The 23,593-nt window shown below is 36.6% G+C and overlaps 1 protein-coding gene across 3 annotated transcripts in view; it reads right to left on the minus strand.

The window, feature by feature from the left end:
• Positions 1-634: 634 nt before the first annotated feature.
• The window catches only part of ZNF81 (zinc finger protein 81), a 98,769-nt gene continuing 75,810 nt past the window's right edge, over positions 635-23,593 (minus strand). For all 3 annotated transcript variants that reach the window (XM_023201979.1, XM_023201981.1, XM_023201980.1), the window contains one exon: positions 635-11,354. In XM_023201979.1, coding sequence (XP_023057747.1) covers positions 9,646-11,354 — 1,709 coding nt within the window. In that variant the 3' untranslated portion in view covers positions 635-9,645. The remainder of the gene's footprint in view (positions 11,355-23,593) is intronic.

The raw sequence follows: 23,593 nt of genomic DNA on the forward strand, positions 1-23,593 counted from the left end.
AAAACTTCTAGAAAAAACTAAGATAAATCCTTTTTAAAACTTTTATCTTAATGACCTCGAGCTTTGCAAAAATTTCTTAACCATGACCAAAAAAGCATGAACTATAAAAGGAAACAAAAATGAATTGAACTTGTTAACATTAAAAACTTTCGGTCTTATGTTATTTAAATGAAAAGGCAAACCTAGAAGAAACTGTTTGCAAAATATACATCCAACAAAGGACATATACCTAGGATATATAAAGAACACTTACAACTCAATAATAAGACAAATAACTGAGTTTACAAATGGGCAAAATATTTAAAAAGATACATCAACCAAGATGGTATACAGATGGTAAATAAACACAAGAAAAGATGCTCAACAGCATTACATATTAGGGAAGTGTAAATTAAAACCACAGTGAAATACCACCACACCCCCATTAAATGACTAAAATTAAAAATAATAATCATACCCAATGAAGCAACTGTAGCACTTACATACTGCTGGTAAAAATGTAACATAGTACAACCACTTTGGAAAGCAGTTTGACAATTTCTTAAATAATTAAGTATATACCTACCATATGACTAAGTCATTCACTCCTAGGCATTTACTCAAGAGAAATGAAAACTATGTCCACACAGACTTGTAAACAAATGTTCACATCGGTTTTATTTGTAATAGCCAAAAGCTAGAAATATAAATTTCCATCAAAACATGAATGGATAAACAAATTCTGATATGTCCATATAATGAAATAACACTTAGCAATAAAAAGGAATGAACATAGACACATATAACCACATGAATGAATCTCAAACTAATTATGCTGAATGGAAGGAGCCAAACAAGAGTGCTTATAGTATTATTCCATGTGTATAAAATTGTAGGAAATGCAAACTAATCTATAACAATAGAAAATAAATCCGTGATTACCTGTGGATGGGGGAAGGATGTGGGGAAAGAGGGCTGGATAACAAAAAGGCATAAGGAAACTTTTTTGGGGTGATGGATATGTTCATTATTTGTATTGTAGTGATGGTTGGAAAGGTGCACACATGTCAAAACTCATCAAATTGTACACTTTAAACAAGTTCCACTTATTGTATGTGAATTCTACCTCATTACAACTGTAAAATATGTTTTGGGGACAATGGGAGAATTTGGAAATGGACTAGATATAAGATATCATAGAGTTAGACTGATAATGATATTCCAGGTATGTGGGAGAACGTCCTTATTTTTAGGAGATGAATGCTCAATTATTTATGGATATGTTATATCTATAACTTACCACTGATATTTCAGGAAAAATTACATATAAACTGTTAAATCTAGATGGATGTTATATAGGTTGTACTGTGTTTTCAATATTTCTACATGATTGAAAATATACATAACTAAGATGTGGAAGAAATAATGTTATATTGTTTTATTGTCTGTCCTCTTCTTTGGGTGTATATATATATAATCTTTATTAACCTGGAATGCAACCAAATCTTCTCTGGGAAAGTCTCCAGGGAGGGAGACATTCTCTATCTTTACTATCCTGGAATGTAAATAAATCTGAGCAAATTGCTTGTTAATGTCTAAACATGAAGAACATGAGATTCAAGGAGAATTGTCTCTGAAGAGAAGGCTAGAGTCAGTCACACAAAACTGAAAAGAATAATGATGTGAAATGAATGTTGATTGGCAGAAAATGAATGTAGAAGATGGCAAAGACATCTTCATATGCATAATTGATGTCCCTGAAGAAGAGAAGAAATGGATCAGAAAAAAAATGTTAAGCAAAATAAAACTTCCCTGAAATGAATGATTGGAATGGCTCACTATAACTTAGGTAAAATTAATACACAAAGATCAGGACCAAAGCACATGCTTCCATAGATCCTTAACTTCAAGAATAAAAAAAAGAATCATATGGCAGAAAGGCACATTATGTACAAGAAAAAAGAGAGCAAGTTTGTCTAAGACTTCTCAATAATATCACTCAATTTTTGGAAGAGCAGCATCTACCAAATTCTCAGGCAAAGAAAGTATAAATATGTCAATCAGGGAAGCATAACAACTATGAGTATTATGGAATAAGGGATGCATGCAAAATTTATAGAAGTAGCTGGGGAAGGTTTAGAAGCGGGAGTTAGAAGACTAGAGAAATCACTAAACCAGCCCTTTAGAGACATTAGCATAGGTGGATAAATCAGAGCTTTCAGGAAAATCTGAAAAGCCAGGCACATCTAGCTGCTGATGTGGGACTGCCAAGAGAAGCTGATGGAGAAGTCCATGAGAAGCCTTTGTGAGCCTGCAGCCAAGCATCTAGTGGTAGACCTGGGGCTACTGTTGGTCAGCAGGGCTGGAAGATGGAAAGAAGGGCTGGATATAGAGTGGAAGATAGGAAAAATTGGAACCTGCTGGGTACCTCTGCATCTGTCCTTCACTGTCTCTAATCTCAAAAACTTTCACAGCAATAGTTGCTCCTTCCCTTTGACTTTCCAAATCTCATGTAATTCCTACTTTAGCCAACTCTCATTTCTCAGTATAACCCAAATGACAGTGTAATCTAGTCCAATAGCTTGGTATTTTTCTATGAGAAAAATTGCTTTATGGTGAAGTAACACTACCTGAATTCAGAAATTGCTCTGAGTTTGCTCAGTTGCTTTGTTTAGTTCCAAAATAGCATTCATCAAAGCCAACAACCTCTGTGTCACAAAATCAAGAACGAATTTTCCCATCCTCATATGAATTGACATCCAATTTGGACAAGTCCTCCATTAAAACACTGTTTCTATGAGCCCCTTGCTCACCTGGTATGTTTTTACCTCTCTGACTGCTCCTTCTCATTATCTTCTATAGATATATCCTTCTCAACCCAAAGCACAAGCTTCGGTCTTACGCCTGCTTTTCCTGTTACTCCCTACATTTTCTTTAGTTGGATGACACTAAGATGCCAGAAACAAGCTCTCAAGATTTCCACCTCAATGTCCCAAGCACACAGAGTTGTAGGGGGACCTATGCGAGCTCAGGAAGTGAGGTGTATCTAATACCCATTAAGAAATTCTCTCCATGCATAGTTCTAAGAGCTCTACACAATATGCATTAACTTCTTGTTAATGAACTGTGTACCTGCAAAAAAAGATAAGTGGAAATCCTAATCCCCAGAACATCAGAATATAACTTTATTTGGAAATAGAGTATAGAGGTAATTAAGTTAAAATGGGGCCATTAAAGTGAACTCCAATCCAATATAACTAGTGTCCTTATAAAAGGGGAAATTTGGAAACAGAGCCAGACACGCAGAGGGAACATGATGTGAAGAAACACAGGGAGAAAACAGCCATCTGATAGGAATAATGCATCTATAAGCCAAATAACACCTGAGGCTCTCAAAAGCTAGGAGAGAGGCATGGAACAGTTCCTTCCCTAGCACCTTCAGAGGGAGCATGGCCCTGCTAACACTGTGATTCAGATCTCCAGTCTCAAGAACTATGAGACAATTTCTGCTGTTTTAGGCTGCCCAAATGTGGTACTTTGTTATAGTAGCCCTAGGAAAGAAATATGCTTCTTAGTCAAATCTATGGTAGGTGCTAGTGTGTACATCTTTTATAGATGAAAATCATCAGGACAGAGAAGTTAACTAACCTTCCCAAGGTCACATAAGCTAGTAAATTGGTAGAGTGAGGATTGAAACCCTGGCAGATGGCTTCCTGAGCCTATCTACCTAACCACTATGCAAACTATCTTTTAATATTTTTAACAGCATTGTTCCCAGTGACTAAAAAGGGTTGCAAATGAGAGTGAATAAATTTTAACAATGCAAATAGTTTAATACATTATTGTATATCCACCCCATAAACTATCATGCAACCGTTCAAAAGAAGTATTGTTGAATAATAATAAAGCAAGCTGCAGAGATGGTTGTATGTTATGATCCCATTTTTGAAAATCAAAGAAGGAAACAATCCTTATGTAACTTCTGCTTACAGGCATGGGAACATATGTATGTCTATATATGATTATGAGCACAGAGCAGAGATTAAAACATGAAAGTGAAGTGTTCACAGTAGTTTATTAGTATTGGTTATCTGTTAGGGAAAGAATAGTGGAGGAAGGAATGCAATAAACAATGAATGTATCAGTTAGCTTTTTGCTGGGTTGTTATCATGCCACCCAAAACTTAGTGACTTAAAACAATTAACGTTTTAATCCATTATTCTGGTAGTTGTTTGGGATGGCTGGGACGGATGGCAGAACCTTCCTAATCTGGGCCAGTGTATTATTAACCTATTACTGTGTAACAAATTACTTACAATTTAGCAGCTTAAAACATTTATTATCTTGCAGTTTCTGTGGGTCAGGAATTCAAGTGTGGCTCAAAAGATGCCTCTGACTGAAGGTCTCTCATGAATCAAGCTATCTGGCTTACAGTCAAGCTATCTGGCTGTGGTCCTCATCTAAAGGCTCAATTAGGGGAGGATATGCTTCAAAGTTCACACATGTGGGCCTTTCCACAGGGCTATCTCATGATGTAGCAGCAGGTTTCCCCTATGATGAGCCATCTGAGAGAGTAACCAAGCACCCAAAATGGAAGCCACAGTCTTTTTGCAACTAATCTTGGGTATGACATCCCATTACCTCTGCCTCATTCTATTCACTAGAACCAAGACACTAATTCCAGTCCAAACTCAAGAGGAGGGGATTACATAAGAGTGCGAATACCAGGAGGTGGGGATCATTCAGGGTCATCTCAGAGACTGCCAGCCAAAGTTGCCTTGACCAAGACTGGATGCCTAGGGTAGCTTCATTCACATGTCTGGTGGTTGAAAATCTGGTTGGTGTAGGGTATCTCAACTGGGATGGCTGGTCTTTGCTCCATTACTGCTCCATGTGATCTCTCTCATTTTCCAACAGCACAGTTCAGGCTTTTCCACACATGGGTTCAGGATTCCAAAGAGCTGCAAAAGAGGGCAAGCCTCATTGTGCAGGCACTTCTCAAGTCTCTGCTTGTATCATATTTGTTAATGTCCTATTGGCCAACAAAATAGCCAAGCCCAGTTGCAGGGGTTGAAGAAATAGATTCTACCTCTTGATGGGCGAAGTGGCAAAGTCACACTGAAAAGGGGCATATATTCGGATAGTAGGAGACAATGGAGACTGTCCAGACTTCCAGTTTCTGCCTAGCATGTAGACATCTGGAAAGAACACTGCTCCCATCTTTATAACAAGAATAAAGCTGGGTAATCTGCAAAAACATAAGTTTTCTTGAACCCATCAGAAAGCTAAGATTACAGAGCAACCAACTAGCTTGAAATATAATAAAAGACAAGTGCCTCTCCTGGGCCATCTGTGTTACAGCAGGAAGGAAGATGAGGCCACTATATAAGCAGTAAGAATTCAACAAGAATTTTTAATGAATTGCTAAAGGCTGAGTGCAGGAGACTCATGAGAGCTGTAGACCTAAGGGTAGTTGGTCTCTACTTGCAGGCACTTCTCCATAGACATCCACTGAGTGCCCTCAAGAAACACCGGGGCAAGGAAGAAGACTGAAGAAAGTCTACCTCCGTGGGGTAGGCCTGCAAGGGGGCTGCTGCTAATATAGAAATGGCACAAAGCTCCAATGGAACCCTACTCCCCTACAGAACAAAATCCTTAAACCACTAAAAGAAGTGCAGCAAACCCTGTTGCCCTCAGGACACAGGTGAAGATTCACTGTCACTAGAGTGAGGGAAATGGAAAAAAAAATTCCACCCATGATAAAAAGGCAGGAAATCATCCTGGGCCCAGATCATTAAAGGCCTTCTACCAGTGGAAGAGGGCAGGATCACTAAAAAATCCCACCCTCAAGACCCAGGGATTCAGGGCCTGACAAAAACCAAGGCTGGCCCAGGAAAACCCCTGCCCCCAACTCACCAGGTCAGCAAGAACCAAGTAATAACAGTTGTCTACTACTAACGTAGAGGCAATAACATGGAGCGAGACCCTCCCTGAGATGCAGGCACACAGGAAAGGCCTACAGGCCTAAAGGCAAGTGTGGTCTGGGAAAAATAAAAACTCTCTGGGCAAACCAGTGCCTACCTCAAGCGTAAGATAACATTAGAGGAATTTTAAGTCTATGGTACAGCAAAGGTAACACTGGCAACAAAGAAACACAAATTCAGCCCGACTCCTGATTAGATGGATTCAATCTCCCCATGCTAATGGCCTATCAAAAGGGCAACCATGGCTATTTCCAGGAATAACTACTGTTTACCTCAGTTTCTACTATCCTACATACAACATCTGACATTCAGCCAAAAATTATTAGATGCAAAAGAGCAAGAGAAGACAACTCACCATCAAGAGACAAAGCAATCAATAGACCTAGACTCAGTTGACCTAGTAGTTGGAACTATCAGACAGGGAGTTTAAAATAACTATGATTAATATGTTAGAGGATATTATGGGCTGTTTGCATCCTCCCCAAAATTCATATGTTAAAATCCTAATCCTCAATGTGATGGTATTAGGAGGTGAAGTCTTTGGGAGGTAGTTAGGTAATGTGGGTAGAGACCTCATAAATGGGATTGGTGCCCTTATAAAAGGGATCCCAAAGAGTTCTCTAGCTGTAGACATGGGAAAATACAAGGAGAAGTCAGCAGTTTGCAACCTTGAAGAGGGCCGTCACCAAGACCTAACCTGCTAGATTCTGATCTCAGAATTCCAGGCTCCAGAACTGTGAGGAATAAATTTCTGTTGTTTATAAGCCACCAAGTCTATGGTGCTTTATTATAGCAGTTCAAACTGACTAAGACAAAGGATATAGGGGAAAACATGAACATGCATGAAAAGATGGGGAATTTTGGCAGATATATGAAAACTGTAAGAATCAAATGGAAATATTAGAAATAAAAATAAAACATAACTGAGTTGAAGAATGCCTTCAATGGGCTCATCAGTAGACTTGACAGAGCCAGGGTAAGGGAAAAAACATCAGTGGATTTGAAGATGGATCAACAGAAATTATCCTAACTGAAACACAAAGAGAAATAAAGACTGAAGAAGGACACATATATAGGGATGAAGATATCTGTAGCATTTTTCTACCTAACACAGTGTGTCTTCTGGTCACAAATTATTCACATTACCACCCCATGCAAAAATGTTCACCCCTATTCCAGGACCTCCAAATTTCTCATTCAAAATTGTGGCATCAAGTTCCAATCCAGGATCTCAAGTCTTCTGTATCAGGTTCAGTTGTGGCTGAGGTTCCTTGGGTACAGTTTTTCAGTTTCTTGATCCAGATACCTGTGAGCTAAATGACAAGTTACATGTCCCCCAACACACAGCCAATATATACAATGGTGGTATAGGTACAGGATAACTATAATAGACACTCCCATTCAAAAAGAGGAGGACCAAGAGGCACATATCAGTCACTGTTCCATAACAATTCTGAAATCCCACAGAGCAAATGTTGTCAGTTCCCTTGGCTCCAGGGGCAGATAATGTTTCTTGATTACGACACAGTTCTCCCTGGGAATGGCTCTCCAGTCCATTTTAATATATTGTTCTTGGGTGTTTCCTCTGAGATGTCCTGCATTTTCCATAAGAAATGGACCATGTTTGCATCTGAGTAACTTTCTCAGCTTGTATCCTATTCATAGAAGTTAGGGAGGCGAATCCAGAGGCCACTTTTCATTTTGAACTTTTGCAGTCCCTGGAAGTCCAACCTGGAGGTGGTTTTACTAGTAAAACTCTATTAAAAACTTTGTGAGTTTCCTATGAATCTGGTTTGGATCTACTCCTTTCCCCAAATGCCACATCAGCAATTCTTTTTAAGATAGGTCTCTCTCCACTTTGAGCAGTATGTCAGGCTTCTATGGGACAATGTCATGATTTTTAGAAGCCCTTAAATTTAGCTGAGATGGTCTCCTAAGCACCAACTGAACTATTTCACACATTGTAATAAAGAGTCTTACAGATACAACCATGATTTGATCTTTACCCTGAGACCATTATCTACCTTGAGAATATTTAGATAGCTGGAGAAACTAGCGATGTGAAACCATTATTTTTCAACCCAGCAATCCTTGGCTTTTCCGTATTTCTTCTGAATTCTGCTTGCCAAAGAAACAGTTATTTCTTTAGTTCATTTCTCTCTTTCTGTATCTTATCATATGCAGCTAAAAGAAGCAAGCTGATACTTCCCATATTCTGCTGCAAATCTCCTTAGCCAGATCCATAAGTTCGTTTGGTCCATTCTCTATCTTCCCATAGGGTATGGTGATAACTGTTTTTCTATATTTTTCCCTACTAAATAACATGGGTTGTCACCTATCCAACTTTGTTATTTGAGGAAAAACAGTTTTCCTCACTGTTTTTCCAGTTTCTACCTGCGACTCAGACCCAAAGTCAATGCCACATGTCACGTTTTGGTCCACTATGCCCCCTCCCCCAAACATATACTTTCAAATATTACTTAGCATTTTCTGTACAACAAACTACTCCTAAAACTTATGTTGCTTAAAACTATACTCATTTTATTTATCTCACAATTCTGTAAATTGGCTGGAATAACTGGTATGGCTCTTCTGGGCTAGGCTGGCTCAGCTGGGGCTAGAGGTCTCGGAAAACCTCACTCCCAATTCTGACAATTGGTAGGCTACTTGGTCTAAGGGGCCTCAGCAAGGCCGGCTCACCACTGCTCCATGTGGTGGTTCCTCACCCCCCAGTAGGGCAATTTGAGATTTTTCAGGTTTGGAAAGAGCAGCAAGAGAGGGTAAGCTTCAAGGCAGGCTTTGCACACTTCTCAAGCTTCTTATTGATTCTCTTTGCTAATTTCCATTGGCCAAAGAAAGTCACATGGCTAAGTTCAAAGTCAAGTAGTAGACAAAGAGACACTACTTGGGATGGGAGGAATCTGTGGCTACTTTGCATTGTACCACAATGAAAACAAATAAGAATACTATGTCATGGAAACCAGTACAAATGATAGGATTATATTTGTGTGTTCCTATAAAATGATATCTGCAGATGTGTGTATATATAAAACCAAAGTGACTTTTAAATTGTGGATTCACTTGATAGAAATATTAAGAAACATATTTGATAGACATATTCAATAAGAAACATTTGATGGACATAAATATGTCCATCATAATTTTTGATGGACATAAATTTGAAAAAAAAATTAATATTCCTCCTGTTATGCACTGTGTTCTGCCACAAACACCCTATAGAACTGACAGTAGGTCTAATCAGTTATATTATTTGCTGCACTACCTTTCATTTTGTTATCACTTTAAATTGCTTAATATAACACAGTAAATATGACCATCATTTACATAATTTTGCATTATCCTTCCTATAAATAATTTGGTAACAATTTGACTTATAATAGTTTCTATAGGAAGGCTTTTCCTAACACACCAAACTGACAACGTTTTTCTCAGTATGACTTCTACTATATTTCATGAGGCTGTGCAAATTCTCTCTCCATCAATGCATTTTTAAGAGAGTTTCTTCTGAATAATTTTTTCCATCTCAAGTTAGATAGCCTGATACTTTTCCTTATACAACATATTCATATAGGATCTGTCTTGGATGAATTTTGTAATATATCGTTAGACCTGACCTTTGTCAGCCTTATAAGGCTCTCATTTTCAAGAAACAGGATTACTTTCATGTATGAATATTGCGATGCATACTGAGAACTGATTTCTGGGTGAAGCCCTTTCCACAGTCACTGCATTTATATGGTTTATCTCCAGTATGAATTGTCTGATGTTTATTGAAATTTGACCTATCAGTGAAGGCTTTCCCACATTCTGCACATATATATGGTTTCTCCCCTGTGTGAATTCGTTGATGTACTTTGAGATGTGGTTTCTTGGAGAAGGATTTCTCACAGTCAGGACATTTATAAGGCTTCTCTGTAGTATGAATTCTCTGATGTGTAATCAGCTCTGACTTCTGGATGAAGGCCCTCCCACAATCAGCACAAACGTAGGGTTTCTCTCCGGTGTGAATGGTCTGGTGTTTATTGAAATTTGACCTGTCGGTGAAGGCCTTCCCACATTCAGCACATATATAAGACTTTTCTCCAGTATGAGACTTCTGGTGAGTATTGAGATTTGACCTGTTGGTGAAAGCCTTCCCACATTCAGTGCATATATAGGGTTTCTCTCCTGTGTGAATTCGCTTATGCATCTGGAGTTGTGACTTAGAAGGGAAAGATTTCCCACAGTCACTGCATTCGTAAGGCTTCTCTCCAGTATGAATTCTTTGATGTGCAATCAAGTGTGCCTTCTGGATGAAGGCCTGCCCACATTGAGTACAGATATAGGACCTCTCTCCTGTATGAATTCTCTGATGCATCCTGAGTGTTGATTTTTGGGTAAAGGCTTTCCCACACTCACTGCATTTGTGATGTCTCTCTCCAGTGTGAATTTTCTGATGTATATTGAGGGCTGAGTTCAGGGAGAAGCCTTTACCACATTCACTGCATTCAAAGAGTTTTTCTCCAGTATGAGTTGTCTGATGCCTGAGTAGAGATGACACCTGGAAAAATGATTTCCCACATTCATTGCATTTATAGGGTTTCTCTCTAGTATGAGTTTTCTCATGCATAATTAATTCTGAATTCTGGATGAAGGCCTTCCCACATTTAGTACATATGTAGAGTTTTTCATCTCTATGAACTCTCAGATATATACTGAGTAGTGGCTTCTGTGTAAAAACATTTACACATTTGCTAAGCTCATGAGGTTTTTCCACAGTATGAATTTTCTGAGGAGCAAAGAAGTGTGACCTCTGGGTGAAGATCTTCCCAAATTCAGTACATGTGTTCGCTTTCTCTCCAATGGGAAATTTCACATTTTGGCTGAGTGAGCGTTTGAGGCTGAGGACTTTTCCACATTGATTACGTTCACAGAACTTCACTCCTGTATGTGTATTTTCGTGGTGATTATAAGAAGAGCTCTGGGTGAAAACCTGACCATGCCCAATAGTTTTATCCAGGTTCTTTGCTGCATTGCTTTTATTAGGAATATGTAAGTCTAAATTATGCTTAAAACTCTTCCCAAATGAATCATGTTTATGGGGTCTTTTCTGTGAAAGAATGAGGTTTGGGCTTGGATGAACAAATTTTCCAATGTCTTTATATTCATAATCCCACTCTGTATTCAATATTTTCTTATTGATGAAAGAGGTGCAACTCAGAAGTTTGTTTTGTTTTTCCTGACATCTCTTTATCTGTTCAGCATCTTGCCACAATTCTTCTAAAATAGAGTATAATGAATCATCTCTTGTATCTTCACCCTCCATTTCACTATGAAGTGTAGATTTTCCAGAAATTCTCTTCTGGGAAGGCTTAATTCCAAATTTCCCATCTAAAAAGAGAAAGAAAAAGTAAAATTGACACAAACAATAGACCGCAAGAGATTAAAAGGTACACATAAGCTAATACAAGCCGAACACATGGAAATCAGTAAATCTCATGATGACAATGATGACAGGAAATACATATATAGCACTTTTATGTGCCAAACTCTTACATGACACTTACAATATTCCAGGCACCGTTCTAAGAAATATATGCAGTCACGCATTGTGTGACAACAGGGATACTGTCTGAGAAAGCTGTCATTAGGCGATTTCGTTGTTGTGCAAACATCATAGAGTATATAGTACTTATAAAAACCCAGATGGTATAACCTACTACACATCTAAGCTATATGGTATAGAATATTACTCCTAGGCTACAAACCCATATAGCATGTGACTGTACTGACTACTGTAGGCAACTATAATACAATAGTATTTGTATGTTTAAACATATCTAAACATAGAAAAGGTAATGCATTGCACTACAATGCAGCAATGGCCGTGATGTAACTAGGTGATAGGTGTTTTTCAATTTCATTACAATCTTAAGGCACTCAATATCATTATGTGGTCCATGACTGTACATATGAACTCATTTAATCCTTTCAGAGGTCCTATGAGGTATCTACTACTACTATCCACCTTCTGTAGATAAGAAAAGTGAAGCTCATGACAGTTACATAATTTGCCATAAAACATGGTTATTAAGTGTTGGAGGCTGGCGTTCAACATAAGCAGTCTAGTTCTATTTTGGTAGGAAGCTTAGCTATTAGGTAGGGTGGACAGAAGATTGATAATACAAGAGTTTTCAGGGGAAAGATCTAGGAGGGCCTACGCTTGGAGTTTAAGTACTCATTAGCTTTCAATTCTAAATCCTCACTAATTTTGCTTATCAGCAAAAATACAAAATTCATGTGATAAAATAATTTATTCATGTCTATAAAAATATTGTAGTCATAGCCATCCTAACCTATACAAACAATAAATAGATGTCTATACTCCAACTCTCCATCCAGGTATAATTGTTTTCTTGGATCTACATTATATATATATATAACAAAAAATAGCAGAGAAGACAAGTCATCTGTGGTAGAGACTGAAAGCTATCCACTAGAATCTGTTTCCCCATTCTTTTGCATTAAACAGAGTAGCATCCAGGCATACGGATGCCCAGTCATAAAGCATTTCTCAGTCTCCTTTGAAATTAGTGTGGCCATGTGACAACGTTCTCATCAAGAGAATGTGAGAGAAAATGACGGTGCCACTTTCAGATGGGAGCATTGAGACCACAGGCATGTTTTCTCCACATCCACTTCTACCTTCTTGCTTACTAAAACCTGGACTTGGCAGAAACACAGAGTCAAGCACGCAGATCCCACAAAAATCCTAAGAGATGGTGGAGTAATGTGTGTTGGAAGGAGGTTGGATTCCTGAACAATCATGAGCAATGAGGTTTCCTATAAGAGGGAAATGCAATTCTTTACTATTTTAGTCACTATATTTGACCATCGATTGCTACAAATTAGCGTTAGCATAATTCAGACATTATTCTTGCCCAGGGTAGGAATTACAGATGTTTCCGTTCCTGGTACAGTACATGAGACATATTAGATTATTGATAAATAATTTTAACATGAATAAATTATACCATTGACTTTTTCAATAAGAGATTTTTAGATACTGAGAATGCTCTGAGTCATCAAACCCACTTGTCCCCTTTTAGTCGGTTTGATACCGTACTTCAGACACATGTCCCATCCAAAATCTCATCCACCTATTCTTAGGTTGCATTTGTATTCTCACACATCTGGATTTAATTTATTCTGGAAATACTAAGCACTGGATTCCTAGGCATGGTTTTAGAAGTAGTTCTACTTTTTACTTTATTTAAATTATAAATCCCTTGCTGTACCAGACAATTATTTATTACATCACTAGTACCAATGTTCATCGTAAAAAATTTGTTCCTGCAATAAATAGCTTCTGTATACTTCTCCTGAGCCCCCGATTCTATGAACAGTACATAAATGAAGAGTCATCAGTCTAGAAAAAAGAGCTGCTCATGCGAGCTTACATTCTACTTGTCACACACAAAGATGCCTCAAAAAAGAGTGCAGTTTATTTTCAAATCAAAGGACATATTGCCCTCTTTCCCCATTAAGCCTGCTTAGCATTTTCTTTTGTGCCATTAAAAAAGGTATGTGTGCTTCATAAAGCAGTTTAAGAATTTCTTACTTGGAAAATTAATCTAATCATATTGCTAGTAAATTTTTTTCTTCTGAATGTCAAAAGCAGGCACTCTCTATGCTACTCATTTTGCTAATCCTTGTAATAGACTCCTAATTATAACAGAAACACAATGTGTAAGAGGGTAAACTTTTAAATATTTGGTGCCATTGTGTTTACTTCCCAATAACAATCTTTGTTGAATTCCTCTCTGTAGAATTTTTTTTAAAAATCCCTCTAAAACACAGCAAAATTCTATTCTTATCACCCACAAATTCAATTAGTTTATATTGGTAAGTATTTTCTTCATGCTTAGCATTTGAATAATGAAAATAAGATACGAGCTCTTATTTTCAGAGACTTTCAAAAATTACTGGGGGCAAAAGCATCTGGGACATGGGGAAACAGAAATGGGGAATAATAATAAATAATGGAGTAATAAATCTGGAATAGGTAAGGCCATTTCATGGAATAGATGAAAGCCTGAACACAAAAGAAAAATGTCTATTACCTGGACAGGCAGAGCACAAAATAATAAAAAGCCCAGATACACAGATACACTTCATATATGCCAGGCATTAAAAACAAGGTGAACAATTTGAAGTAAGCATAAATTAAGGAAACTGTACAGATAAAATTTTAAATTGGGAATAATGGTAATCTTATAGATGGCACTGAGAGAAAAGTTATTGGTCATGTGTTATATAATATGGAATAACTGTAAGATTACTTCATAAAGGTAATGACAAAGATAAATGCAATGTCTTAGGTAATGAAATCTATCAGTAGCATTTCAAAGATAAACTGGAAACAAGAATGGAATCTGCAGCTTCCATTAGGAACAGAATAATCCAAGCATAAGAAAATACAGACCTGTTTTGGAGTGATGTTACTGGAACTAAGATGAGAGGCTAATTAGTATTCTTTAAAAAAGAAAAAATAGGAATTGCATAGTAATTAGTAAGACAAGACAGCTAAGATGGAAGAAACAAGAAACAGCAGAATCTGACAAAATTTGGAATGTGAGGATTCCTGATTTGGGTAATGATGACGCCAATTCCTCCCATATTGAGGATGAATAAAGTAGACTATTCAATGGGAATTGTGTGGTATGCAGGTAAGTAAGTACTAGAGTACAATTATAATACAGCACCTAGTGGTGTCAACATGGAAGTCATCAGAATACAAATAAAATCCTTAAGTGTTCCAAATGGAAGACCCCTTTGAGTTAATTACTATTGGAACAGATATCCTGAAGACAGTAAATGGTACTCCTAGGTAGTGCATCTTAGTGGAGAAAAAAAGCCTCTATGAAAAGTAAATAAGACAATTAGGTACAAATAAAGAAGGAAGAGAAAAAACTGTATGGTTAGAAAAGATAAAATAGGATCAAGCAATTAACAGAGGGGAAACCTAAATGGATAGCAGATAATAAAAGGGGGGAAAATAACACAATACCACTTTACATCCATTATATTGGCCACAAGATAAGAAATCTGAACGATGCTGAGTGTTGGCATAAATGTGGCAAAATAGGCACACTTGTGGATTGCACATATACTCCAATGATCAAGCAATACCAATTCTATATAAACATTCCTGAGGAATAATCTCATAGGCTAATTATTTTTTATTGAGTTATAATTTATACATAGTAAAGTATAGATATTAACTGTAAAGCTCAATGAATGTATGCAAAGCTATATAGTATAGATCTTAGCTGTAAAGCTGAACTCCAGTATTCATATGTATACATCCATGTAATCAAAACTCAGATGAAAGTAGAAAACATTTTAATTATCCCAGAAAATTCCCTGGTGGCCCTTTCCCATCAATAATTGACTCTCTGAGGTAACCACCATTTTGACCATAGATTGCCAATCACTTATCATCAATATTATCACAATCACAGATTAGTTTTGCTTGGCCTTGCTTGAACTTTATATAAATTGAATCATAAAGCATATACCCATTTTCATGTCTGGCTTCTTTTGTTCAACAAATTTTTTGAGGTTCGCCCAAGTTCTGGTAACAGTAGTTCATTCTTTTCATTGTTGTGTAGTATCACATTGTAATAATGTAGCATAATGCTCATCTATTCTTCTACTGATGGACACTTGAGTGGTTTCAAATTTTCAGCAATTATGCTAAAGCTGGTATAAGCATTCTTGTACATTTCTTTTAGTGAATATATGTGCTCGTTTCTCTTAAATATATGACTAGGAGCAGCACTACTGGGCCACAGAATTGTTATACGTTTAGTGTTAGTAGGTAATGCCTATCTTCCAAAGTGGTTGAAATAATTTACACTCCTACCATCAATGAATGTGAATTCCAGTTGCTCTAAATACTCATCAACATTTGATAATCGTCAGTCTTAAATTTTAGCCCTTTTTTGTATGTATGTATGTGTGTAGGGCTGCCACATTGTAGTTTTAATTTACATTTCTCTGATGAGTAATGATCTTTAGTACCTTTTCATATATTTAATGCCAATTTGAATACCTCTTTTTCCAAATGCCTTTTACCAATTTTTTTCTCTGTTGATTTGTGAGAGTTCTTTATATATTCTGAATACAAAGTCATTTGTCAAATATATGTATTGCAAATATCTTCTCCCAGCTTGTGGCTTCCCTATTAACTTTCTTAATGATATCTTTCAAAGAGTAATTCTTTATTCTAATATAGGTCAATTTACTATCAAATAAGATATGAAGTGTTCTCTCTTTTTTTCCTTCAAAAGAACATGAATAATATTGGTGTTATTTCTTCTCTAAATGACCAGAGTTCACCAATGAAGCCATGTGGGTTGAGAGCTTTGTTTGTGGATAGGTTTTAAATTATAAGTTCAATTTCTTTAATACATAAAAATACTACTATGATTTTGACCTTTTTTCTTGTGACTTCTTGTAATTTCTGTTTTTCTAAGACTGTTCATTTCATTTTGGTTATCAAATTTTGGGGGATAAAGTTGGTCATAATATCTTCTTAGTATACTTTTAAGGCCTGTAAGATTTGTAATGATGTTTCTTTTCTCATTCATGGCATTGATAATCTGTGTTTTCTCTTTCTCCTCCTTGATTGATCTTGCTAAATTTATCAATTGTATTAATCTTTCAAAGAAGCAAATTTTGGCTTTGGTAGTTTTCACTTTTCCATGTCCTGAGGTGCAAACTTAGATGGCCAAAATTTTTAATCTTTTAAATTTTCTGGTAGATATATATAAAATAAGAAACTTTCATCATAGTGCTTCAGTTTCATCTCACAAGTTCTTTTTTTTTTTTTTTTTTTTTTTTTTTTTTTTTTTTTTAGATAGAGTCTCACTCTGTTGCCCAGCCTGGAGTGCAGTGGTGCCATCTTGGCTCACTGCATCCTCTGCCTCCTGGGTTCAAGTGATTCTCCTGCCTCAGCCTCCCGAGTGGTTGGGATTACAGGCACCTGCCACCACGCCCAGCTAATTTTTGTATTTTTAGTAGAGATGGGGTTTGCCATGTTGCCCAGGCTGGTCTCAAACTCCTGACCTTAGGTGATCCACCTGCCTCGGCCTCCCAAAGTGCTGATTACAGGTGTGAGCCACTGCGCCCAGCCCCACAAATTCGGATGTGTCATATTTTCACTATCATTTCACTCAATATATTTTCATTGTGATATCTTTTTTGACTTATGAGATATTTGGATCTGTGTTGCTTACTTTTCAAACATTTAGATATTTTTTAGTTGGTTTGCTGTTTAGAGTTTTAATTTAACAGTGGTTAGAGAACATACAGTCTATGACTTCAATCCTTTGAAATTTGATGCAAACAGCTTTATATCCCAAAATAGTCTATTCTGGTGAATGCGCCATGTATACTTGAAAAGAATGTGTATTCTGTAGTTGTTGGATGTAGTAATCTATGTATGTCGATTACATCATATTGGTTTATCATGTTCTAGTCTTCTACCTCTGTAGAGATTTTGTGTGCTTGTTTCAACAGTTAGAAAAATAGGTATGTTAAAATCTCCAACTATGATTGTGCATTTTGTCTACTTCTCCTTTTAATACTGTCAATGTTTACTATATATTTTGAGGCTATGATATTAAGTACATACAAAATTAGGTTTATATATATATATATTCCTGTTGAATTGAACTTTTATCAACTTCAGAGAGAGAGGGCACACTGGCGAAGATACAAGACATTAAAGTGACAATACAATAAAAAAAAACTTACGCCAAAAAATTGACATCTTAGATGGAATACACAAACTCCTTGAAAGAACAAATTATTAAAACAAGAAGAAATAAAAAATCTGAATATTCCTATATTAAAGAAACTGAATTTGAAATTAAAGACAGTCCCACAAAGGAAACTTCAGATGACCCAGATGAGTTCACTGGTGAATTTTATCACATATTTAAGAAAAAGAAATTTAAAGTAATCTTACACAAAATCACAAGATGCGTGAACACTGAAAAATTCTAGCAAATATAGTAAACTCTTTCAGAAAACAGAACAGGTATGAAATTTCCAAACTCATTTTATGAAGCTAGAATTAACATGATACCAAAATCAAAGATATAATATTATAAGGGAACCCCCCCCACACGCACACACACAAAACTAAAGACCAATATTTCTCAAAGACATGGAGATTAAGATCCTTACCAAATATTAGCAAATCAAATCGAGAAATCCATAAAAAGATAATACACCATGATGAAGTAAGGCCTATCTCAGGAATGTAAGTTTAATTTGACATCTAAAAATCAATAAAATTCACCATATCAGTAGAACAAAATGCACTTTTCAAAAAATACATAAAAAGCATTTGGCATTTAGAAAATTCAACATCAATTCATGTTTAAGACTCTCATCAAACTAGGAATAGAAAGAAATTGTCACAAATTAATAAAGGGCATCTAAGAAAAATCACAGCTAATACACCTAATGGTGAAAGACTGAAAGTTTTTGCCTTCAGATTGGGAACAAGATAAAATAAAAATAAAGAGCATATAGACCAAAAAGAAAATGAGTGACAGGCATGATAATGTTTGCAGAAAGTTTTATGGTATTTATTCACAAAAAGACCCACTAGAATTAATAAGCAAAATTTAGCAAAGTCTCGGAATACAAGGTCAATGTACAAGAATCGATGGTAAGAGTTCTACTTCCAGTATGGAGAAGTAGGCTTCTGAAAAAGACCCTTCTACAGATAGTAAATGTAACCTCTTGAAAAATAAACAAAAATAAAAAACCAAACAAAAGCAGGCAGATTTTGGAGGGGAGTCAAAAGTTAGAGGAAGTGACTAGCATGTAGTGAGTTCCCCCTTTCTCAGGTTTCTGTTGAGAGTAGCTGCACTCCTAGCAGCAATGTGGAGCAGCTAAAATTCTCATGAAAGCTTGTCATCCTTTTGCAAAAGGAATCAGGAAAAGGTGGTCTGGGTACCCAGGGCCACTAGAGATTAAGGGGGCAACTCCAAAAGAAAGAATCAAAAAAAGCAAATTCCTAATTCTGTGTATAAAATCTACCTAAGTCTCTGGCTGACCCCTCAACCTTGCATGGGTAGAGCAAACTGAAAGCAGGACTGAACTGCGACCTGAGTTGCCACTCGCCTTTCGTGAGACAGCATTTCCAGTGTCAATTTAACCTAGTTAATTGCCTGCTGTGATAAGAACACTGGCTGGCGGCCGGGCTCGGTGGCTCAAGCCTGTAATCCCAGCACTTTGGGAGGCCGAGACGGGCGGATCACGAGGTCAGGAGATCGAGACCATCCTGGCTAACACGGTGAAACCCTGTCTCTACTAAAAAATACAAAAAACTAGCCGGGCGAGGTGGCGGGCGCCTGTAGTCCCAGCTACTCGGGAGGCTGAGGCAGGAGAATGGCGTAAACCCGGGAGGCGGAGCTTGCAGTGAGCTGAGATCCGGCCACTGCACTCCAGCCTGGGCGACAGAGCGAGACTCCGACTCAAAAAAAAAAAAGAACACTGGCATTCTTCAGAACAATATAACAGAATACCATGTTACCATAACATTGATAATGTTCAGGACACAATCCAAAATTACTCAAAATATGATGGAGCCGAAAAATGTTCTTTTGATCACTCTCCAGCATCTTTAGTAGTTAGTTTTAAAAATATGTTTTCCAGCGTTAACAATTTTTGTCTGTCTGACAGATTACTTCAATATAAACAATTCTATAATAGTAGAACTTGAGTTAATTTTTGTATAGGATGTGAAGTATGGGTCAAAGTATGAATTTTTCTCCCTAATACTGACATCCATTTGTTCCAGCACAATTTGAAAAGACTTTCATTTCTCCCTTCAAATTACATTGGCACCTTGGTCAAAAATCAGTTGTCTGTATATTAATGGGTCTATTTTTAGTCTCTCCCTTCTGTTCCATTTATATATTAGTCTGTCTTTACACCAATACCATACTGTCCAGATTGCTATAGCTTTAAAGTAAATCTTAACATTCGGTAGTATCAATCCTCCATACTTTTCCTTCTTCCTCAAGACTGTGTTGATCATTCCAGGTCTTTTCCATATCCATATAAATTTTAAAATCTCTTTGTCAGTTTTAACCCCCCCAAATTACAATAATTGAATGAACAAGTAGAAGACAAATTAGTAAGGCATTAGAAGATTTCAACAACATGGAACCAACCTGAGTTGTAGATTATAGAACAACGTACCCATCAACAGCTGAACATACATTCTTTGCAGGGACACACAAAACATTCCCCTAGGTAGACCATATGCTGAAATCATAAAGGGTATGCTCTCAGACCACAACAGGATTAAATTGGACAACACAGAGGAAATAGACAAAATTCCTTGAAAAGTACAACTTACTATGTCTGGCAAAAGATGAAACAAAAAATCTGAATAGCCCTATGTCTATTTAAAAAATTGGGTGTGTCATTAAATCCTTCCTGTCAAGAAAACTCTAGGTCCAAATGGCTTTCTTGGTTAATTCCATGAAACATTAAAAGAAATAATAATCTCACACAAAGTATTTCAGAAAATAGAGAAGGGAACACTTCACAACTCATTTTAGTAGCCAGTATAACCATAATATCAAAACATGACAAAGACATTGAAAAAAAAGAAAACCATGAACCAAATCACTCAGGAAAAAGGCAAACTTTTAAGTCCAATATCAGTAAGTAGAGTCCAACAATATATAATAAAGCTAATACATCATAATCAACTAGTATTTATCTCAGAAATGCAAGGTTAATTCAACATTTAAAAATCAATGAATTCACCACAATTACAGAACAAAAAATGTTCATGTATTTAATATCACTCCAACAGATGCAGAAAAAGCATTTGACAAAATTCAACACTCAATCATGATATTAAAAAAAAAAACTATGAAACAAGCTAGGATTAGAAAGGAACTTACATAACCTGCTAAAGGGCAGGTACAGAAAATCTACAGCTAATATCATAATTAATGGTGAAACATTGAAGTTTTTACCCACAATATCAGAACCAAGACAAACATACCCACACTCACCCCTTCCATTCAACATTGAACTGAAAGTCTTAGACAGTAAAAGAAGGAAAATAAATTAAAACATGAGCTTGGAAAGGAAGATGTAAAAGTGTCTCTATTTTTAGGTGATAATCATTACTTATATGAAAAACCCTGAGGAACTTAAAAGAAAACTAACAGGTAGATTTAGCAGTGCCTCAGGATACAAAGTTAATGCACGAAAGTCAATCACTAGCAACTTATACTAGCAATAAACAATCTAAAAATAAAATTTTAAAAACTTTATATTAGCAATGAAAATCAAAAAATAAAACTAAAACAATGTCATGTAAAACAGAATAAAAAACATCAAGTACTTAGGGATAAACTTAATGAAGGATTCCTATGACCTCTATGCTGAAAACTATACAATTCTGCTAAATGAAATTAAAGATCTAAGTAACTGCAGAAATATGCCATGTTCATGGGTTAGAAGGCTCACTATTGTTAAAATGCCAGTTCTCCTAAAATTGATCTACAGAGTCAACTGAACTCCAAACAAAATCCCAGTAGGCTTTTTTATAAAAATTACAAACTGATTATAAAATGTATATGAAAATGCAAATGACCTAGAAGAACAAAGTAATTTTTAAAAAGCAAAGTTGAAGAACTTATACTACCTGATTGAAGATTTACTGTAAAAACTACAGTAATAAAGATAGTATGGGTTTGCTAAAAGGACAATGTATTAACTATATTTTCTTATTTTCTGTACCCTTGATGTTCTGGTATCTAGGGCTTAACTGATCCTGGAGAGACTGCCCCCTCCCAGTGATAGCTAATTCTAGAGATTCGGAAATAACTTGAACTTGAGGATGCCTTTCATATGCAAAACAGCCAATACACAGCCCATATCCACAACTACCTCTTTTACTGAGCTTTCACAGGTTGAGCCACTATCCCCCTGCTCTAATCACTCCAGGGCCAGGTACCAAGCAACTGGGGACAGTCCTTATACCCTAGAGCCCAGTGGAATTATTCAAACTAGCCACTCTTAAATCTGCCTAGCCTTCTGGCCCTGCCTAGTCCATTCCTTCCCACAAAACCTAAATAAAGGCTCTGGCCCATGCTTTCCCCTCACTTCTTCTAGATCCCAACTGACCCTGGTGCTTCCACATGTGTGATATGTGTGGCCCTGTATGGTGTGGTATGCCTCCGCCGCTTGGGAACTGTAACAAACTATCTTTCCAGTGGCAGTTGTCTCCTAATCTGTTGGCTTCATGAAACCTAAATAATAATAAAACCTATCTTTTAAAGCAGACAGACAAATAGATTAAAATTGAACAGAAAAGAGAGACCAGATACAGGCTCATACACATAAAGTGAATTGATTTTGATAAACATACCAAGGAAATTCAATAGGAAAAAGAAAGCCTCTTCAACAAATGTTTCTGGAACAATTAGATATCAGTATTGAAAAATGAATCACAGACCTAACTGAAAAAGTTACAATGATAAAACTTGTAGAAGAAAGTATGAGAAAATCTTTGTGCCTTGTGGTAGGCAAAGATTTCTTTTCTTTTTTTTTTTTTTTTTAGACGGAGTCTCACTCTGTCACCCAGGCTGGAGTGCAGTGGCTGGATCTCGGCTCACTGCAAGCTCCACCTCACCGGTTTACACCATTCTCCTGCCTCAGCCTCCCGAGTAGCTGGGACTACAGGCGCCCGCCACCTCGCCCGGCTAGTTTTTTTTGTATTTTTTAGTAGAGACGGGGTTTCACCGTGTTAGCGAGGATGGTCTCGATCTCCTGACCTCGTGATCTGCCCGTCTCGGCCTCCCAAAGTGCTGGGATTACAGGCTTGAGCCACAGCGCCCGGCCAGATTTCTTAAACAGATCGCAAAAGGTACTAACAATGAAACAGATAATAAATTGGACTTCATCAAAATTAAAATGTTTGCTCTTTGATGGGCACCAAAAAGAAAATGAAATTTCAAGCCACATATTGGAACAAAATGTTAGCAATACATATATCTGGCAAAGGAGTTGTATCCCGTAAATATATTAAAAATCACTAATAAGAAGACAAACAACCTGATTAATAAATGAGAAACATATGAGTAGATATTTCACACCAAAAAATGTTTATGGTCAATAAGCACATAAAAAGATGCTTAATATAATTATTCTCATAAGATAAATGCAACTTTAAATGATAACATCCACTATAATAGCAAAAATAAAAGAGTTTGATGATAACAAGTGTTGACGAGGATGTGGAGCAACAGGAATCTTTATGTATTGCTGCTAGGAATGTAAAATGGTACAGCCAATTTGGAATACAGTTTGACAATTTCTTCCAAAGGTAAGTATACACATATTATATGACCTAACAGTTCCAATCTTAGGTATCTACCCAAGAAAAATGTAAACGTATGTTCACACAAAGACAGACCAGAATGTTCACTGCAGCTTCATTCATAATAACCAAATATTAACCACCTATATATAGGTGTAGAGATTAACAAATAGTAATATATTCATTCCATGAGATA

The sequence above is a fragment of the Piliocolobus tephrosceles genome, chromosome 12 (genome assembly GCF_002776525.5).
Source record: "Piliocolobus tephrosceles isolate RC106 chromosome 12, ASM277652v3, whole genome shotgun sequence".
Lineage (NCBI taxonomy): Eukaryota > Metazoa > Chordata > Mammalia > Primates > Cercopithecidae > Piliocolobus > Piliocolobus tephrosceles.